General features: G+C 40.5%; 1 protein-coding gene across 2 annotated transcripts in view; it reads left to right on the forward strand.

Moving 5' to 3' along the window:
• TTYH1 (tweety family member 1) overlaps positions 1 to 21,522 on the forward strand; it is a 202,848-nt gene extending 181,326 nt beyond the window's left edge. The window contains exons 12-14 of one of the 2 annotated variants that reach the window (XM_040325776.1): positions 9,040 to 9,225; positions 13,512 to 13,590; positions 20,744 to 21,522. In XM_040325776.1, the coding sequence (XP_040181710.1) occupies positions 9,040 to 9,225; positions 13,512 to 13,590; positions 20,744 to 20,827 (349 nt within the window). In that variant the 3' untranslated portion in view covers positions 20,828 to 21,522. The remainder of the gene's footprint in view (positions 1 to 9,039; positions 9,226 to 13,511; positions 13,591 to 20,743) is intronic. The other variant, XM_040325777.1, reaches the window with a different exon arrangement.
• Positions 21,523 to 21,827: the final 305 nt, after the last annotated feature.

The following is a 21,827-nucleotide window of genomic DNA, read 5'->3' on the forward strand; positions in this document are numbered from 1 at the left end:
AAGGTAATTTTCCTGGCATAAAACAAAAGCAGGCACAGCAATACAGTATTTCTTGTTACATATTTTGTATTATGGCGCGTAAGTATGCCGATATCCACAGTAGGGAGAATTTCTTTCACTTCTTCAAATGATTCGGGTGATAATGTGCACATTACTTGTGTAAATTTGTTTCATACATCTATGTTTGTTTGTGTTTTTGGTTTGTATTATTAAATCCCCATTATAGCCTTTACAAAGAATCCCATTTCCACTTTACAAGAAAGCCTTTATCTAATAATTCAGAGTGCATGCGTTCATCTTGCAGATTACTTTATTAATGCAGACCTGGATTATTAGATTAAAGGCTGATTGGAAATGTACTTTTAAACATATGTTGAGCATTATGAGGCAGTTGAAGGTCAGACATTGAACAACTGCACAGTTTTATTTCTTTCAGCAAGGGAAAAACTGCACTATTATCTTAAAATGTTACACCTAAAGAGCTGCAACTCTCCTGTGAGATACACGCAGTAACAATTACAAAGAGTTGCACCAAATTATGATAAAAAAAATAGGAAATTAAATTTGAAAATGTGAAAATACAAATGTGAAAATATGGTTGCGAAAAAAATATATAAATAATATTGAAAGTATATAGACCAAATTGTGATGAAATAAAGTCCTTAAAACGATAAACAAACCATCCATCATCAGAGAAGTGTGTGATCTTTAGTTAGCACCTCCACCTTAAAGAGTGCTTGCTCACCAGCTTGCAAAGACCTCCTGTTAAGGAAGGTCAACATCGCTTGCGTCTCAAAACATAGCCAGGGTCTCTATCCATCCAGGGGAGCTTTGGATTGAAATAAAGAGATCGCCCTCAAGAAGACTTGGTCATAGACTTGGTCATTGAAGATCCCCAAAAAAGATATAAACTAGCCATAACGTCAGCACGTCGCTCCACCCAGTTTTATTTCTATGTGTATATTTATGTGCATCACTAGGTCTGCGCAAGATGATCAGCAAAAGGGAAAATGTTCATACACTTGCATGAGTTGAAGCTGGAAATACTGAAATGAGCACACCAGCTATGGCTGGTGTCTTGTGCCCTGATTGGATAGATTGATAGCAGCGCAGCCATTAACTCCCACTGCTGTCAATTAATTCCAATGACGTGAGTGCCGGGGGGCGGGTCGAACCATAGATTCGGCAGCTATGGACGCCTAATGAAGGACTTGGGAGCGCACCCGGAAGGTAACCCCCTCGGGAGAGCACTTCACCCAGGGGGTTATCTAATGCAGAAAGGAGCCGCCAAGGGACCCCAGAACAGGTGGATCGAGGCCACTCTGTGCAAAACGAGCTGCACAGTAGAGGTAAGTAGGGATGAGCCGAACACCCCCCTGTTCGGTTCGCACCAGAACCTTTGAACGGACCGAACGTTCGCGCAAACATTTAGAACCCCATTGATGTCTATGGGACTCGAACGTTCGAATTCAAAAGTGCTAATTTTTAAGCCTAATATGCAAGTTATTATCGTAAAACGTCTTTGAGAACCTGGGTCTTGCCCCAGGGAACATGTATCAATGGAAATAAAGTTTTAAAAACAGTAGTTTTTTCAGGAGCAGTGATTTTAATGATGCTTAAATAAATAAAAATAAAAAATTCCTTTTAACCACTTCCTTACTGGGCACTTAAACCCACTTTTTGCGATTCGGCACTGCGTCGCTTTAACTGACAATTGCGCGGTCATGCGACGTTGCTCCCAAACAAAATTGACGTCCTTTTTTTCCCACAAATAGAGCTTTCTTTTGGTGGTATTTGATCACCTCTGCGGTTCTTATTTTTTGCGCTATAAACAAAAATAGAGCGACAATTTTGAAAAAAAAAATATTTTTTACTTGTTGCTATAATAAATAGCTCAATTTTTTTTTTTTTTTATCCTCAGTCTAGGCCGATACGTATTCTACATATTTTTAGTAAAAAAAAATTAAAAAATCGCAATAAGCGACTGCTTTGCGCAAAAGTTATAGCGCCTACAAAATAAGGGACAGAATTATTATTTTTTATTATTTTTTTTTTACTAGTAATGGCGGCGATCTGCGATTTTTATTGCGACTGCGACATTATGGCGGACATATCGGACACTTTTGACAAATTTTTGGCACCATTCACATTTATACTGCGATCAGTGATATAAATATGCACTAATTACTGTATAAATGTGACTGCCAGGGAAGGGGTTAACACTAGGGGGTGAGGGAGGGGTTAAATGTATTCCCTATATAGTGTTCTAACTGTGGGGGAAGGGGGGTGACTGGGGGAGGTGACCGATCTGTGTCTCTATGTACAAGAGACACAGATCGGTCTCCTCTCTCCCTGACAGCACCGCTGTCTCTGCGAGAGCCGGCAATGAGAAATGATCTCATATGTAAACATATGAGATCATCTCTCATTGGCCGCACAGATCGCTCTGTAAATAGTCGCTGTGATTGGCTATTTACCGCGATCTGTTATTGGCTGTGTCCAAGGGACACGGCCAGAACAGAAGTTCCCCGCTGCGCGCTCGGGAGCACGCGCGGTGAATGCGGAAAGGGGCGGACGTCAAATGACGGCGCCCCAGAGAAGTAGAACCACCCTGCGGCCGTATATAGTCGTACGTCCGTCGGGAAGTGGTTAATATTGTACCTGCTGGGTGTCTATAGTATGCCTGTGAAAACGTCTTTGAGAACCCGGGTCTTGCCCCAGGGAACATGTATCAATGGAAAAAAAGTTTTAAAGACTCCTGAAAAAAACACAGGGCCAGATTCACAGAAGAAGTACGACGGAGTATCTGCTGATACTCCGGCCTACTTTCAAATTTGCGCGTCGTATCTTTATTTGTAATTCACAAACAAGATACGACGGCATTTGGCTAAGATCCGACAGGCGTACGCCTTCGTACGCCTTCGGATCTTAGGATGCAATACTTCGGCTGCCGCTGGGTGGAGTTTGCGTCGTTTTCCAGCGTCGGGTATGCAAATTAGCTTTTACGGCGATCCACGAAGGTACGCGCGTTCGTTACGTCGTCGCTAGTCGTTTTTTCCTGTCGCAAAGATAAGCCTGCTTTTTCATGGCTTACACTTAGACCAGCCATGTTAAAGTATGACCGTCGTTTCCGCGTCGAATTTCAATTTTTTTTTTGCGTAAGACGTCCGGGAATACGAAACAACGTAACGCACGTCACCGTTCAAAACATTACGTCGGGACGACGTCATTTCGCGCAAAGCACGGCGGGAAATTTTTGCACGGAGCATGCGCAGAACGTTTTGCGCGGGAGCGCGCCTAATTTAAATGGTACACGCCCCATTTGAATTAGGCGGGCTTGCGCCGGACGGCTTTACGTTACACCGCCGTAAGTTTACACGCAAGTGCTTGGTGAATCAGGCACTTGCGCTGAAATCTTGCGGCGGTGTAACGTAAAGACGATACGTTACGCCGCCGCGGATGTACATGAATCTGGCCCACAGTTTTTAAAACTTTTTTCCATTGATACATGTTTCCTCGGGCAAGACCCGGGTTCTCAAAGACGTTTTCACAGGCATACTATAGACACCCAGCAGGTACAATATTTAAAGGAATTTTTCATTTTTTTTATTTAAGCATCATTAACCTCCCTGGCGGTATGATTCTTTCAGAAAAAACATGCTGAAAGCGGTACCATTACTTGCAAGGAAATTTGGCGTTTTATACTGTAGGTCTGTAATTTTTAGGAATAACTCACTTAAATCTGACCAAACAAGAATCTAATAGGCATCCCGGGTATGACATTTTTTTAAAAACAAAATTATAAATTATAATATAATAAATAATTATAAATAATTATAACAAACAATAATATAATTCTAATAAAAATTATTCAATAATGTAATCAACTCAAAATCACTGAAATTTGCTGAGTTGCAGAATTGTTGCTGTCATTATTTTATTTTTTTTATGACGAATTTCCCCACAAATCGCTATCGCACAATCCTGCAAGTGATTATAATTTATTATCACTGTTTTCTAGCTGATCTAAAACCATTTTTGACATAAAGGGACACTTTTGGTTGCTATGGACAATCTACAGTTTTCAGGCAGAAAAAAAGGTTTTTATTATATAAAAGAACATGCAGGGCACTGGGCAGACCACTAGGGACAAGGGGGGGTGTTTTTTTTTTTACATACAGTACTGTAATCTATAAGATTACAGTATACTGTATGTATAGTGTTTGTTTACTTTTTTGAATTTGGCGCCGATCTCCGCTCCCGTGCGTCGTAACGTCGCAGGGAGCGGAGATCGACGGCACAGGAGGACGCTGTGTGAATCGAGCGAGGTCCCACTCGCTCACACAGCGCGGTGACATCGCTGGATCCAGGAGAAGGTAAGCCAGCGCGCGCTGCAGGCTCTGCACAGCTACCCCGAGCGTGACTCGGGGTTACCGATTTTGGTCGAAAAAATCAACCCCGAGTCACGCTCGGGGTTACCGCCAGGAGGGTTAAAATCACTGCTCCTGCATCAGGAGCAGTGATTTTAATGATGCTTAAATTAAAAAAAATATAGCTGGGTGTCAATAGTATGCCTGTGATAACGTCTTCAAATAGCACAATCACCTGCCTGCCAGTAAATTAGGAAGAACTGATCTAGCTAAACTATACAGTGTATAAATATATGTACAACATCTGGGATGTATATATATCCTCTACACACTGTAACATTAACTGACTAGCCTGCCTGCCTGCCTGCCTGCTCTATCTACCTGCAAAAAATTACACTCTCTCTGTCTCTCTCTGTTCTCTGTTAACTGCCGCAACACACTACACAAGGCCGCCCTGCAGGCGGCCTTTTATAGTGTGGGTCGTGTACTAAACCCCCTGAGGCATAATTGGCCAAAGCCACCCTGGCTTTGGCCAATTATGGCTCTCCGTTTTTTGCGCGCTGTGATTGGCCAAGCATGCGGGTCATAGAGCATACTTGGCCAATCATCAGCCAGCGATGCCGCGCAGTGAATTATGGTCTGTGAAACGTAACTCGAATTTGGCGCGAACGACCCGTTTTGTTCGTATTTCGACGAACGATCGAACATACGATGTTCGAGTCGAACATGAGTTCGACTTGAATACGAAGCTCATCCCTAGAGAGGTAAGTATGACAAGTTTGTTATTATATACAACAAATGCTAACTGTTAACTGTTACACTTAACTCCCTAATCTAATGCCTAACACTGGTGAACACCAATAAACATCAACAATACCATTGTTATTTTTTTTCAATTCTTCTGGATGCTTGTGGATTCTATTATCTGTGCTTGCTGCCCGTTAAACTATTTTCAACAGCTGTGTAAACAATATCTTTTGATATTCTAATCCTGTGTGAAACCATTATGCAGTGCTCACGTAAGTGTAACTTACCAAAATAACTAATGTGTGCAAATGTAAGTGCTCCTAATAATGTCTTGGAAGACGAAACACATTGGGTGGGTCCTGGACACTCAGAAGTTGATTTACTAAAACTGGAGATTGCAAAATCTAGTGCAGCTGTAGCCAATCAGCTTCAAGCATGTTCAATTAGGCTTTGACAAAAAAAATGGAAGCTTTTTTCTTTGCAGAACTGCATGACATTTTGCACTCTGCAGTTTTAGTAAATCAAGCCTTCAAAGGCATTCACACTAGTGGAGTGCAAGTCCACACACAAGCAGTAAGTGCTGCTGATGCGAGGCACCATTGCATGGTTATACAAGTCATCTTGAGTGCTGAGGTGGGCAGCAACTACTGTGTGTGTGTTGAGTGCAATTTTGTTGTTTTTTTATTAGTAAAAAGTTTTACACAATGTATCCTCTGTATTCTGCCTTATGTATCATTTAATGAGGATGTTGGAACGAATGAGATGAAGAACATTATTTTTCCTATAAATCAAGGGCACCAGACCCGCATATTAGCTTTTGTTGAGTTTTATTTCACAGGGGGCTGTGGGTGTGTGATCATATAAATGAAAGAGGGGCACAGCAGTTTACATACAGAGTACATTGGATGTGTATATGGACATGGTCATTGGAGATATATTGTACTGGAGGTTAACTGGACTATGTTGGGATGGATTGCATGAATCACTTTGTTGAAGATTTTTCTCACACAGAAAAATTAACCCTATTAATGGCTGTTTATATCTATTTTTTTAGCATTTATTAATATTTATTAGTTTTTTTACGGGAATATGGTTTTCACTTTAAGTTTGCACATATTAGTTGTTTTGGTAAGTATCAATTGGGGTAGTACTGTATAATGGTTTCGCACTGCAAGCTTGTTCACCAGGATTTTACAGTATGAGGATATTGATCTGTTATGGGCCCAGTTATTGACCAACTTTGAGACTGATATAAATGCTTATTTAAACAAAATTACAAGACAATAGCAAAAGAAACGTAAATATACAAAAAAATTTTTTCTAAAAATGGCCTAAGGGAGATGGAATGGAAGGAGCTAATTAGACATTAATTGCACCTAGTGGAAAACAATAATTTTTAAACAAAAAGTCTTGAGGATGTTTTCACATATTTGCGTATATTTGTACGTAAATGTATGCATTTCATTTTTTAGGTGTCCTGTGTGCAGGAGGTCTTACTGGGAGCACATCTAGAAAGGTTTACAGTGGCACACACTTCCTGGAAGCTTAGATAATGTCCTTCTGGATGTTTGTGTAGAATAGCAGGTTAAAAAAACAGATCAACGAGGTTGTTTAACCGGTTAAGCCCCGGACCTTTAGGCAGCTAAATGCCCAAGCCAGGTTTTACAATTCGGCACTGCGTCGCTTTAACAGACATTTGCGCGGTCGTGCAACGTGGCTCCCAAACAAAATTGGCATCCTTTTTTCCCCACAAATAGAGCTTTCTTTTGGTGGTATTTGATCACCTCTGCGGTTTTTATTTTTTGCACTATAAACAAAAATAGAGCGACAATTTTGAAAAAATGCAATATTTTTTACTTTTTGCTATAATAAATATCCCCCAAAAACATTTATAAAAAAAAAATTTTCCTCAGTTTAGGCCAATACGTATTCTTCTACCTATTTTTGGTAAAAAAAATTGCAATAAGTGTTTATCGATTGGTTTGCGCAAAATTTATAGCGTTTACAAAATAGGGGATAGTTTTATTGCATTTTTATTAATTTTTTTTTTTACTACTATTGGCGGCGATCAGCAATTTTTTTCGTGACTGCGGCATTATGGCGGACACTTCGGACAATTTTGACACATTTTTGGGACCATTGTAATTTTCACAGCAAAAAATGCATTTAAAATGCATTCTTTATTGTGAAAATGACAGTTGCAGTTTGGGAGTTAGCCACAGGGGGCGCTGTAGGAGTTAGGGTTCACCTAGTGTGTGTTTACAACTGTAGGGGGGTGTGGCTGTAGGACTGACGTCATCGATCGAGTCTCCCTATATAAGGGATCACTCGATTGATGCAGCCGCCACAGTGAAGCACGGGGAAGCCGTGATTACATACGGCTCTCCCCGTTCTTCAGCTCCGGGGAGCGATCGCGACGGGGCGGCTATAAACGAATTCTTCTTCTTCTTCTTCTTCTTCTTCCCAGCTCTGCTGATTTCCTCAGTGCAGTTACTCCCCTTTTATGTAGTACAAAATATTACTACTCAGGGTAGACTTCTTAAAGGGGTTGTAAAGGTTTGTTTTATATTTTCTAAATAGGTTCCATTAAGCTAGTGCATTGATGTTTCAAATACCTTTTCCTTTGATTTCCCTTCTAAATGTTTTTTTTTTCTTTGTCTGAATTTCTCACTTCCTGTTTCTCCTCAGTAAGCTTTTCCCCATCATCCGAGCCGTTCGGGCTGGGGGTTAGTCAGCCAGAACAGCCTACTGAGGAGGAATAGGAAGTGAGAAATTCAGACAAAGAAAACAAAGAAAAAAAACATTAAGAAGGGAAATCGAAGGAAAGGGTTAGTAAACCAACAATGCACTAGCTTAAAGGAACCTATTTAGAAAATAAAAAACTAACCTTTACAACCCCTTAAATGGTGGCAAAGGAAGAATAGGCCTGAGAAATTTGCATCAGCACAGCCACTTGCAGTCTCTATTGTAAGTGCATGAGACAATACAGGAGAGCATTTGAGAGACAGGGGGAGCATTTTCACTCCATAACAAGGAGTGAATGAACAAGAACCTTTGATAAAGATTGATTAACCCCTGACACAACTTCAGGGCAAAACCCATTCTACCTCTGACCCAAATCATGAAAGCATGCAGAAAGCTGAGAGGGAGCCCTGCTTCTTTCGGTGTTCCAGCGTCCAGGAGGCGGTACCTTTATTGTCTTTTTAAAGACAACATGACATCATTCACATGAGCACATTGGATAGGTCAGTCCATATATGGTGGTTCCTCCTGTTACATGTTGTTCTTGCCACGAGGCACTCTCAGAGCACAGGTCCTTCACTCAAGTTTACAGGGGCTTCATTCACTCAGAGCCATATTTGCTTCTTCGGTGGAAGAAGGGGGAGGATGACAGCTGTTTGCTATTATTAGTTCTCTCTGTCTTCACTTCAAGCTGAGGTGTACTTGTAACTTTAAAACAATATAATATGTTTCTTCATTTAAGGATAATAAAACACTTGTAGTGTATTTTCACACATACATATGTATACATATCTTATATAGATCAATAAATAAAAGGAAATAAAACAAATAAACAATATAAGGAAAGAAAAACAAAATTTCAGTGGTTCTTATAAAAGAAATAGCATAACACAAAAATATTCATTTTATTTACCTCCATCACACCTTCATGACAGGAACACCTGTTTATTGAATATTTCAGATTTAAAAATATTGATTTTTTTATTTTATTATTTCCTTGCAAAGTTTATTTGAGATTTCAGTGATTGGGTTTAGATCTGCATTAAAGTGAGGTCACCCAGGGTAACCAACCTATTTTTCTATTTTGTGTGTTTTTTTCTTTTATCTATTGCTGATATGTTTTGTATAAGTTATTAATCCATGTTAAAGTATTATATTGTTTATTTGCACTATGTTGCAGGGACCTGGACTATGATGACATGGACGAGGATGACCCATTTAACCCTCAGGCACGTAGAGAGATCATCCGCACAGCAGGCAGACCTCACCTGCCCAGTTTCTATAGTTACAGCAGTAGCTGCGGCAGCCACAACAGCCTGCGGGTCTCGGCCCCGCCTATTTCCAACGCCCCCGTCTCACAGTACATGTGAGTAGCCGCATACATAGGCCGGCAGCCACATGGGGGCTTTTTATTTATTACAATAATAATACTGAGTCAAATTATAAAAAAAAAAAAAAAAAAGCAGAGAAAGGAATATAGATTTGTAAACAGACATTTCATTTCAGCAATTTTGTCTACAGAAAGTAATGAAACTTGTACTGCCACCTATGAGCTTGTAGTAGCTCAGGCTTCTCCAGCATGCTACAGCTATATCTTGTGCAACTATGACTAGTGCTGCATAAGTCCAAGAAGTTCTGAGCAGTATTAGATCCAGAGCAAATGACTGGGGCTTCCAAAAACAGATGACTGGGGCACAACAAACCTCCTATAATCATCTAGAATTTGATTAACCGCTATGGGCAATAATTTACTTTTTAATTTCTCATATATTTGTCTGTTTTATAATATTGTCTAGGTAAAATTATGAAAAAGGGTAAAAGTATGAAATTTTATCAAACCTAAAGTTGCCATAAAATTATCAGTTTCACATTCACTGAGATTCTTCCAAAAGTGTTTTCTAATTTCGCCATGCTAGGTTCAATTTGAAGAAAAACCCTTGTGAATTGAAGATACGTTAGGCTGGTAGCTTTAAAGGATGCAATCACTGTGTTCACTTAATTTTTCCTTAAGGATAAATTTATGCACATTATATTGCATAAAAGTTAATGATCATGCAATGTTTGCACTGTCGCTGCCGCCCTTAGAGAAGCCATTGTCAAGATGACAAAAGCTATTAGTACTCATTGTAAAAATCGAATATTTATTGTACGCAATGTAAAATGACAACAATATAATGAGTCCTCAATTTACCTTCTCAGAGTGAATTCATTGAGTTGTGCATTCATTCTAGCTCAATGATAAAAAAGTCCATTTAAAAAGATTTGTATCAATGTAACTTCAATAAAAATAGCCTCCTATGTAAACGCAATCTATTGAAGACACACTAGATGGAAAATGTGGACAAGAGGAGACAGTAACACAAGTATGCTTGTAGTCGTAAAAGTGCAAAATTGCTGAATTTCCGTATTGCTTTAAAGACTTCAACTAACACCACAAATGTGTGAAATAACAAGGAAATGTACATAAAATAATTTACCTATTTTTGAGCCTTTTTTTGTAATATTGTTTCTTATAACAGCATGCTAATCAAAGAGGAAACACAATTATTAATTATTTTTACATTTAAGTCACTATTTGGACTGTCTTGTTGTTTAAAAAATAAAAACATCAACAAATAAATGAAAAAAACTCCATTTAACAAATAAGCAAAATTTCACCAACGTTTAGGGAAAGCAAAATTGGTTATTTTTGCTCATGCCTAATGTGCAAACAATGAGCCTTGCAGACAAATGTGTCCCTATATATAGCGGGCCAGATTCACAGACATTTGCGGCGGTGTAACGTATCGCATTTACGTTACACTGCCGCAAGTTTTACGGGCAAGTGTTTGATTCACAAGGCACTTGCCTGTAAAGTTGCGGCGGCGTAGCGTAAATCCCTCCGGCGCAAGCCCGCCTAATTCAAATGGGGCGTGGATCATTTAAATTAGGCGCGTTCCCGCGCCGAACATACTGCGCATGCTCCGTTTTGAAATTTCCCCCTGTGCTTTGCGCGAAATGACGTTGCACCGACGTGATTTTTTGAACGTCGACGTGAGTTACGTCCTTTCCTATTCACGGACGACTTACGCAAAAAAAAATAATAATAATTTAATTCAACGCGGGAACGACGGTCATACTTTAACATGGCAAGTCTAAAGATAGGCCAAGAAATAGCAGCTTTAACTATACGCCGGGAAAAGCCGACTAGCGACGACGTAAGAGAATGCGACGGCCGCGCGTACCTTTGTGAATCGCCGTAAACAGCTAATTAGCATACCCGATGCGGAAAACGACGAAAAACTCCACCCAGCGGGTGCCAAAGTATTACACCTACGATCCGAAGGCGTACGAAGCCGTACGCCTGTCGGATCTAAGCCAAAACCCGTCGTATATTGGTTTGAGGATTCAAACTAAAGATACGACGCGGCAAATTTGAAAATACGCCGGAGTATCAGTAGATACTCCAGCGTATTTCTTCTGTGAATCTGGCCCAGCATTCTTAACACAGCTAAATAATTCCCAGAGCTTTAAGACTATTTCTTACTTGTAAAAGTAACATAGTGGTCAGGGATCATATTTTGTGCAATTTTAGTTATTAAAATAACCATGTATGTTTTATTTCAATCATCATCAAAAGGGAACAGTTCATCTCCAAAAAAAGAGTTTTCTTATTTATAATTAAAATACAGTTCCATTCATAATTAATATTTTAAGATGATTTGCAGCACTCACCTGCCAGCTGCTTAGTTCACTTTGGGTCACCCACACAGAAACCTTCCCATTGGAATGTTTTGGTTGTGCAAAAAATACAGATTTAAAACGTGTAATGTACCAGGCTATACATTTAGAATATTTTTTTATAATTAGAATTAGGTTTGTATTGTTCTTTTACAGTAAAAAGGTTAATTTTGCCATTTAGAATACATGAATTTATATACTGTAACTTTTACAAGACAATAACTAATTACATTGTTCACAAAAAAAACATATGATACGTAATGACCCATAAAAATATAGACCCATAAATGAATTGTGACAATTATGCTAATACATATTGGTTAACAGCTGCTAGCACTGAAGTGCTAACCCCCTTAATAAATAAAATCCACTACACAGACTGGTACCTTAGATGCTATGCTAAAGAAGTACAATTGTTTTCTAATCTTTTTTCCAGTTAACCCGTTAATTTTTTATAAATATTTTGATTAGCAACTAAACAGTCGATTAGCAACTAGACCTGAACAAATAGTGATTCACATGCTGCTTACAAAACAGCGATTGGGGCTCTCCCACATAACCAGTGCCACAGCATTTTTCACATGGTCTCTGCCAAGGGGAGCTAGGGGGTTGGTGTCCAAGAAGAGCTAACCAGTCAATAGCTATGCCAATGGCTTTTTTTTTTCAGAGAAAAGGTGCAGGTGCAGGAACTTAACCTAGGGCATGGGGTTGGCTGGGCACAGCCAACCCTCTGCATCAAATTGTGGGTGTGGCCAAATTGCACAGTGGGGCATTGTAACATGCCAGGTGTTCAGAAGTGCGCTACGTAAAGATTGCAGAGTTCAGGAGTGCACTATATACAGAGTTGAGGTATGCACTAAACACAGAGTGCAAGGTAGAAGAGTTTGCTGCTACGTACAAAGTGCTGGGTTGAAGATTGCACTGTATACAGAGTTGAAGAGTGTGCTATTTGCAGAGTGCAGGGTTTAGAGGTGCGCTACATACAGAGTGCAGGGTTGAGGGGTGCACTATGTACAGAGTGCAGGGCTGAGGGGTATGCTACGTACAAAGTGCAGGGTTGAAGGGTGTGTAACGTACATGGTGCAGGGTTCAAGGGTGCACTGTGTACCCCCAAGTTCCCCCCTAGTACAAAGCTCTCCTCCCAGATTCCAGTATAGAGCCCCCCTTCCATTAGAGAGCTCTCCTCCCACCCAAGTCCTCTCCAACCAGCCTAAAAAGAATCAGAGGAAGGTGCTGCTGCATAAGAACAGCTTCAACTTACAGCAGGAGACTGGACAGTGCAGGCTGCTGGTGGGCTTCAGATGGGCTTCAGGTAGTGCTTCCGTGAGACTAACAGAGGCTGTGTAGATTCCCTGCCCCCTCCCTCCTCTGCTCTTACTGTATATAGAGATCTGTAGAGCAGGGAGGGTTCTAAACAGCTGCGGGGAGTGGAGCGTTGTCACTTTTTAATACTGAAGCAGCGCTGTGAGCAGCAAGCGACTAGCACCAGAGGTGGCAGGAAAAAAAAGCCCTGGCTATGCCCAAACATGAATTCTCCCCATTGACAGAGATCAGATACTCAATGCCTTGGCTTTGGTAACATGGCGAGCTGAAGGACTGTTTCCTCAAGATGAGATGCTATCACACTTTTTTTAGTTATCTACGCTAACAAGACTACAGCAGTTTCATGTTTTAGAAGTGACCCACTTTTTAAGAAAATAAATACTCCAATTCTCTTGATGTTGATTTTAGCTTGTAAAATATAAAAAAATAAATATAAAAAAATATCAATTAAAAAGTGCCATTTGATAGTAATAAATAGAATTAGAAAATTACTGATCATATACCAAAGCAATAGGAAACAATGCTACAAGATGCTGTAATATTTACAGTCTTTATTATTTATTGTTCTTGTTGTGAGTTTTTGTGTTCCTCCTTTTATGTTACCTATAGGAATCAAAGCGGTTTGTTCAGTGGCAATCCTCGATATGAAAATGTCCCATTGATTGACAGGCAGTCCCCACCCCCTTCGGTGAGTAGCTGGGATGCTAGCAGTATACAGCAATAGCTACTGATGTACTGAAAGGAAACTCAAAGATTGTTGCATCTTTAAAATTGGCAGATACAGTGTGTAATTTGCAAAACTCCAGAACATTTACAAAGTGCCATTTTCTCCAATGATGCACTTACTAAAAAAACTGCCAACATTCAGCCTCAGATTCCTACATAGCTAACAAGGTACGTGGTCTGCAGTGGCACATCTGAAAGGGTCTCCACACTACCATCAACACATGTTGCTTACTGCGAATATTAAGGTTCCCACCTGCCTGGCAGTACCTTGTGCTCAGATCTTCATTGATGCTTTTCTTTTATAATGTGTGCTATTTGGGGGGGGGGATAGTGTACTGTGTATTTACAGTTTACCTACTCTGGGTCCATAAACCTGCCAAGCTGCTACTAGTAGTAGTAGAAATGTATTTCTCTATTTTTCATGGAGCAGGATCATCATATCAGGTCACTGCTGTCTCAAACTCTGGTGGGGATTTTTTCCAGACTCCGAGATTGGAGGTCACAACCTTGGATAATTTTATAGAATCTTTGAATGGACACAAGATTCAGCAAACATTTCTTGGAATATATGAAAAGCATAAAGGCCGCTGTTTGGTTTGGCTGTTCTAGAGCTGGGGGTATAATCCTATTGCTGGGGTCTCAGAGCAATATCTGGTAAGGAATAAATCCCTCAATCGATTTATTAGCAAACACAATGTACTGTACAAGGATCAGTAGTGTATTTAGGTTTTATGCTGCCCTAGGCCTGACTAAACTCGTGCACCCCCTAATTTAAATATGACCCACCCCTTCCTACCCTTTACTGTCAAGGCCACACCCCCATTTAAGACCCGCCCTGACATTTTCCAGTGGGGACACTAGTTCTGAGGGCCTTGGGGGGGCAGTAGAGTCCCTTACTTTGCAGGGATTTACTCTCACTTCCTGTTTTGCTCTGGAGCCCGTCAGCTGACTTTCTGACAGTTTTTAGCTTTCCAATATGGAATCTGTCTCTCTCTAGCTGAGAACTCAGGTGAGAGGTCCACTGTTATGATAGGACAGTCAAAACTAGAAGCAATGCAAAGCCCCCCCCCCCAACAGTTGCGGAACGCTGGCTACCCACACAACAACTCATTGGTTGGGGTCTGCTGCCCTAGCCTCCTCCATGTGTATGGGCTGCCCCCCCCGATGGTGGCCCTGCCAATATTATTATACCAGCAGTAGTGCGGCTGCGTTATGGGGGCACTAGACCGATTTGCCTCAAAGGCCCAGTTCGCCCCAAGACTGGTGCTACACTAAAAAAGTGTAGCACAAGCCACGGGGACTCTTTTTGTGCTGCCCCCCTGCAAAGTGCTGCCCTAGTCCTGGGCCTTGTCGGCCTAGGCCATGATACAGAGTTGACAAAGATATTGAAAATGGTAGTGACATAACAAAAACTCCAGATGGACTAGTGTCTTTATTAAACCTTACCAACTATATAACTAGGTAACTATCCCTGCCCCACTCTGGAATGGCGCGCTTAGGATGGAATTTCTCTTAAAATAAATTCTACATAAGAAAAAAAATATCAACCAGTGCTTCCGATTTTCAGTTTTCCTTACAGTAATTAGCCTTACTACAACCACCCAGGGGCACTAAGCTTGTTGGATCATGTCTTTGTAAGAAAGCCTTAATAAAAGTGTAAAACAGGAGGAGAATTTTGCACAGCTGTTGTCACCATAGGGTGAGTAAGCCATCCCTGCCAAAAGAAGACAATGTTTATTGCTAGTGGCTTTAACAGCCATTTGCAATAATAAAATATAGCAGGTTGATCGATCGATCGATCAGTACATTCAGCCTGCCTATACATGATTTTAATCTTGGCTGGTTACTGCTGAGATACGATCCATATATGGCTGGCTTTATTTGAATAATTTGATCTTATGTTTTCTTTATAGAGCAAACAAAAAGTGTTAATTTGTTTTTGGATATGCTGGAAAGCCCATATTTCACACAGGTTGAGTATAGAGTCTAGCAGCACACTATCAAACAACAGAGAATAAGTGCAACAGAGCTGAGAGACACAAAGCCAGGAATGTGACAGATGGGAGCTAGTGAAATAGGATGTATCAACAAGGTCAAATAAAGAACACCACAAAAAGGCCCATAAAATGAACTGTATGCAGAAATTGTGGTAAAAGATGATGTAACACGAGATTCAGGTGACCCAAGTATATCATGTATTTCATAGGAATGGGTGGCAATGATGTAAGTAAACAGATGGCATGTACATTATGCATACAGCATGTAATATGCTTCCAGACTCACGTAAAACAAGACATAACCCCTGAATTCACCCTTAACCCCTAAACTCTCCCTAACATTTAACACCAATTCTGTAAGCTACCCTGAAAGGTTGCTTTTTTTTCCTGTGATACAGTGATACAGTCGGCGGCTATAACCACCAACTGTATCACTCTGCCCCGCCCCCGGCGCGCAGCATCATTGATTTGATTGACAGCAGCGGGAGCCAATGGCTGCGCTGCTATCAATAATCCAATGAATGAGCCAAGAAGAGCCAAGAAGCCCGGTTGAGAAGCTAGCGCGCTCACGACGCGGGACTTTTGAGGGCTCAGGTAAGTAAACTGAGGGGCTGGGGGGCCGCTAATCGTCGGATGTTTTTTCACCTTAATGCATAGAATACCTTTACAACCCCTTTAAAGCTTTTAGAGGAGTTTAGGAGCAGCAACTTACAAACACCAGTGGAGTTTAGCACATCAGCATTTATTCATTTCAATAGCCAGAACACGTAAAAATTCTGGCCAAATAAATAAATAAATGCCTGGATACCAAACGCTGCTAAACTCTGCTAAATTCCCCTTAACTGGTTTGAAAACACAGCTTAGGCGAGTATTTAATGCAAATTTTTTCTATCAGGGAAAATTCCCTGACCTTGTTCTAGAATGGTCTCACGTTTGAGCAAGAACAAAAAGGTATGTCGGTGAGCCTGTATGAATGCTAACATTTTCCAACAGATACTTGGATATCATTTTTGAATAACCATTGGTGTCCAGTAACATTTAAACAAAGGAAAGTTGGTTTTGTGGAGTCTAGTGCAGATGGAGGAGGAGTTCAGAGTGACATTTTGAGGATTCTTACATGAAGACCTTACTCCCATTTCTGGAGGTACAGAACTATCTGACCTGCCTTTGGTTGAGAAAAGTGAGGAGCTCTGAGGAAAGATTTCTGTCCCCCGAAATGCATCAGCCATCCACCGAGTTCTGCTGGAGTTTTTTTTATGTATATGCATACTGCTTTTATCCGCTTGTGAGTATCCATTTGTCTTGGTATACATAATACATTTGTCAATGGTAATACACAAGGGGGTAGATTCAGATAGAAGATACAACGGCGTATCTCCAGATACGCCGTCGTATCTCTGAGTCCGGCCGGTCGTATCTATGCGCCTGATTCATAGAATCAGTTACGCATAGATTTCCCTAAGATCCGACCGGCATAAGTGTTTTACACCGTCGTATCTTAGGCTGCATATTTATGCTGGCCGCTAGGTGGCGCTTCCATAGATTTACGTGAGGAATATGCAAATGAGCTAGATACGCCGATTCAGAAACGTACATCCGGCCGGCTCATTTTTTTACGTCGTTTACGTTAGGCTTTTTTCGGCGTATAGTTACCCCTGCTATATGAGGCGTATCCTATGTTAAGTATGGCCGTCGTTCCCGTGTCGAGTTTTGAAAATTTTACGTCGTTTGCGTAAGTCGTTCTCGAATAGGGCTGGACGTAATTTATGTTCACATCGAAAGCAATGACGATTTGTGGCGGAATTTTGAGCATGCGCACTGGGATTTTTTCACGAACGGCGCATGCGCCGTTCGTAAAAAACGTCATATACGCGGGGTCACAGTTAATATTCATAAAACACGCCCACATCATCCACATTTGAATTAGGCGGGCTTACGCCGACACAGATACGTTACGCCGCCATAACTAAGGGTGCAAGTTCTTTCTGAATACAGAACATGCGCCCTAAATTACGGCGGCGTAACGTATCTGAGATACGTTATGCCGGGTGGACAGATAGACGATTCTATCTGAATCTACCCCACGGTGTTTACGCCTTCCTGTGTGTCTTTTTTTAGTGAGAAAGGTGTGTGTAAAAGATAGAAGGGTCTGAGGAGACCTGTGTCCATACATAATGTTTTGAAGTTAGTATGGGGTCTAAAGAATGTCACTAGTGATGGTAGGGAAGAAAGGAAGTGCGTTTGGCTGGCCATACATTATACGATTTTCTTGTACAATTTTCCAAAACCATATAATATGAGGGGAGACCTAAACACTTTCAATTTGTATGCAATCAGGCAGGCTCTTACACTACACAGTTCAAGGAAATATAAAGGAATTTGAATAATAAAATTGTATATTGAATGCCCAGCTTTAGTTGTTGAGCCAGTGACAGTTGTCAGAGTCTCAGTAAAAGGGCTAATGCTCCATCTGGATTAAGTGTGAGGATTGGAAAAGTTGTTTCATGCTTATGCTCCGAAACAAGCCATCCAATCAGTTCAGCGTAAACTTGGGCTATTTGGAACAGTGGAGAATGATTTGGGGAAGGGTCTGAAAAGACTGGTGGCAAGCCTCGAGGGTAGATCCAATAGTGGTATGCAATTTCAGATGTGTGGAGTCTGCTTAGTGGGAAAATAAAAGAGACATATTCAAGAGCAATCTATTGTTGGGTTACGTTGAGGTTGTTTTGCTAAAATTGGAGAGTATAAAATCTGGTGTAGCTTTGCATAGAAACCAATCCAGTTCCAGTTTTTTGTCAAAGCTTATTTTAACAAGCTGCACCAGATTTTGCACTCTCTAGTTTTAGTACATAAACTCTACTGTGGCTATCAGTCTGACCTGGTGGCAGGATGCGTAATAGAGTAAATCAAAGATAGCAAAGCCCCCATATGCATTGGGAAGACTGAGTAGTTGGGCTTTGAATCCGGGATGTTTAATAACCCAAAAAAAGGTGGAAAACAGTGAGCTGACAGATCAAATGTAGGATGATGGATTGTTAATGGGTTGGGCTGAGAGAAAATAAATAGATTTAGGTAGGTAGGATAGTAATTTTAAAGATGTTGCAATGTCCAAACAAAAAAAAGAATGGGCTCCAGGAAGGGAACAAAGAGAAGGGGGGAAATTGGGCATCCCTAGCACGTACAAATAGAGATTATAAGGATGATTGGGTGATTATAAGGGTTCCTATTAACCTTAACATGGGCAGGCAAGTTACAGTAAATTCTACTAACCTATGTCATCATATTATGTCTCACCCAAATTACTCAAATGCCTCTTTGGAGATGTTAGGCGCATAGATAAGACTGAGCATTTTGAGAGGCTAAATCCCACTTGGTTAAGTTTAATTAATCAAATCTAAATATGTTTACAATATGCGGAAGAAACTAGTTGGCCAGGATTTTTGTGAGGAGTTTAAGATCAATGTTTAGGAATGAAGAGGAAGGTAACTGGCACTGTGGATATCACTGTTATGTGGGCTCTCAGTTACTACTGAAAGAAATGAGAGCGATGAGTTAAAGAATTGAGAGCTTTCGTATAGTGTGGAATCAGATGTGGTAAAGGCATTTTATAATATTGTATATATTCAGGCCATCTGGGCCAAGAGAATTGCCAGATTTAAGGCATTAATAACTGCTTGAAGTTCCTCCTGTGTGTTAGAGGCATCAAGTTATAGAAAATTTGTCAAGTTTGGGTAAGTTCAAAGATGAGATGAATGCAGTAATTCTGCCTGTCCTGACCTGAGAGGGAGAATCTGGACTTTTACTCTGTAGGTTGTAAAGAAAAGAGTAGAAGGCACCAAAAATATTTGCATTGCCCTGGGAAAGGCCTACCTTTGAACCCTGGGATGTAGTAATTGAGAGTACATAAGGAAGGAGTTGTTTGTCTTTTAGCGGCCATGGTTATAAGATGCCCACAAAAATGTGGCAGTGGGTAAGAACTGTTTTTGCCCTGTATGATTAAGAGTTGATTTGGTGTGTTAGGGATTGAAGTTCTGTTTCTCTGGTGGAATCCAGTGTATTTTTTGTGCTTGAGTTCTAGAACATAGCTTTCATTGAGAAGTTTGGTGATTTTGGCTTCTCTTTATTGAAGATCCCCCATGTATACAGTTTGTGGGCTTCCAATAACATCTAGAGGTCATTGTCCCCAGTGGTGTTTATGAGAAGTATGTGTCTATTTCCTGAGCCATGTCTGCCAAGATTTGAAAACAATGGAGTGGGCTTTCATTCAAATTCCAATACCTTGCCAAGCCTTGATTACAAACGTGAGCATGAACCATTGTGATAATAGAGCATGGTCAGACCACATGATTTTGCCTCTCAATATAAGAGGAATTGTCCTTTGGTGGACCAAGAAGAGGTCAATGCAAGAGTATGTTTTGTCAATCCATTGTGAAGCATATGCATAATTCTTTTGTGTGTGGCCTGGTAAAGATAGAAGGTGTATTAGGTGTCCAATGCGTGTATGATGGTGCCTTCCACAAAAGGAGTCAGCTCCTTTTGTGGAAGGTATTGAGGTCTGGTTCTGGTAGATCACAGACTTATTATTAGCATGCAATGCAAGGCTGCAATTTTTAAACCTAGCAAAATACTTTCTAGAATTAAAAGATCCCAGAGAGTAAGAGATATAAATCTCCCCCTTTACAAAATCATTAGTAAGACCTTATCTGGACTATGTAGTTCAGTTTTGGGCACCAGTACACAAAAAGGGTTTTGGGGACCTGGAGAAAGTGCAAAGTAGGGCAACCAAAATGATAAGAGGCATGGAGGAGCTCAACTATAAGGAAATACTTTTTGGTGCTGTTCATTTATTTATTGCACTTTTATATGTGGTTACAATATTTGGGCAGCGCAGTCTATATACACATTTATAATGTACCCCGTTTACACTGAACATGGGTAGGGGTGTGGTTAAGTTCAGAAAAATGCACCCCAACGGACATGGTGTGAATAATCCCTTTGTGATTGCAATATGTGTTTTTACGTAATTGTGCCAATATGCATTTTATGACTACTTTTACTGAATTTTAATCTATTGCTTTTCTCCTTTTATTCTGCATTCTATGGCGTTGGGTCCACCAGTACTCTCCTAGCATGCGAACATCCTTCATCAGTGCATCCCAAGAAGAGACTGATACACATTGTCAAACAGACCCTGTATCCTAGATGACTCCTCCTGCTCTCCTCACTCCTCTCTACCCTACAATGGTGACTAACACATGCAAAGAAAATAAAGACTGAGCCATTCTGCTCTTAACCTTTCTGGCAAGAAGACTTGGGTGCAGCAACCCATTCAGATTCCCCTTACTTGTTATTAAACCCTCTTCTCCTCCTGTGCTGCCAGGGCAATTTACTCCAGACTGTCCACTGCCTTTCATTTTCTATTTTTTTTCTACTACTTTCTTGTTCATTTTACACCCTAAGAAGGCTTGTTCTATAATTCCCTTAAGATTGTTTTTTGGACCTTTCAACTGTATTCCAAAAGGGGGGCACCATGGGGAGTCTACCAGAAAGATTTTTAGAAAGATTTAAGGAGGAGGCCTAGCTGGGAGAATGTTAACTACTGATGACTGGAGATGGAAGATATGGCAAACACTATAAAGGCTGCTTATCTAACACCCAGCTGACTGGACAAATGGATTTAGATACCCGCGATTCTGGCACAAGGAGTATCTTCTATGCGGCGTGTGTGACATGGACTGAAGAAGATGTAGTTATGAGTTCTAGAAAACAAAGGACATTGCTGCTGCAAACCTCTTTCCTTGACAGATGGAGTTGTTTTTAATTAGATTGTTTTAACACTAACTCATATTTTACAATGACTTGAAATAAAAGGGAAAAACACTTTATTTTAAAAATAATTTATTTTGGGTATGATTCAGATGCCTTTAGTGTTGACTTTTCAGTGGAAAATTTAAGGAATAAGCCATTCAAACCCAATACTTAAATGTTCTGGTAAATGTTGGAAAATTTAAACCACCAAACAATTATATACTGTATCTCTCTTGGGGGACGCTATCACTCAATAATACCTGCGCTCCAGTTCCTACTGTGGCTTCTATGTGGGGTCCTGCTCTCCCTATTGGATTTTTATTTTATATTATGAAGATTACAGTGGAATGTGCTGAAGCACTTAGGGGTCTATTAATTAAAAAATAAATTGCTA

Source organism: Rana temporaria, chromosome 10, assembly GCF_905171775.1.
Source record: "Rana temporaria chromosome 10, aRanTem1.1, whole genome shotgun sequence".
Taxonomy (NCBI): Eukaryota; Metazoa; Chordata; class Amphibia; order Anura; family Ranidae; genus Rana; species Rana temporaria.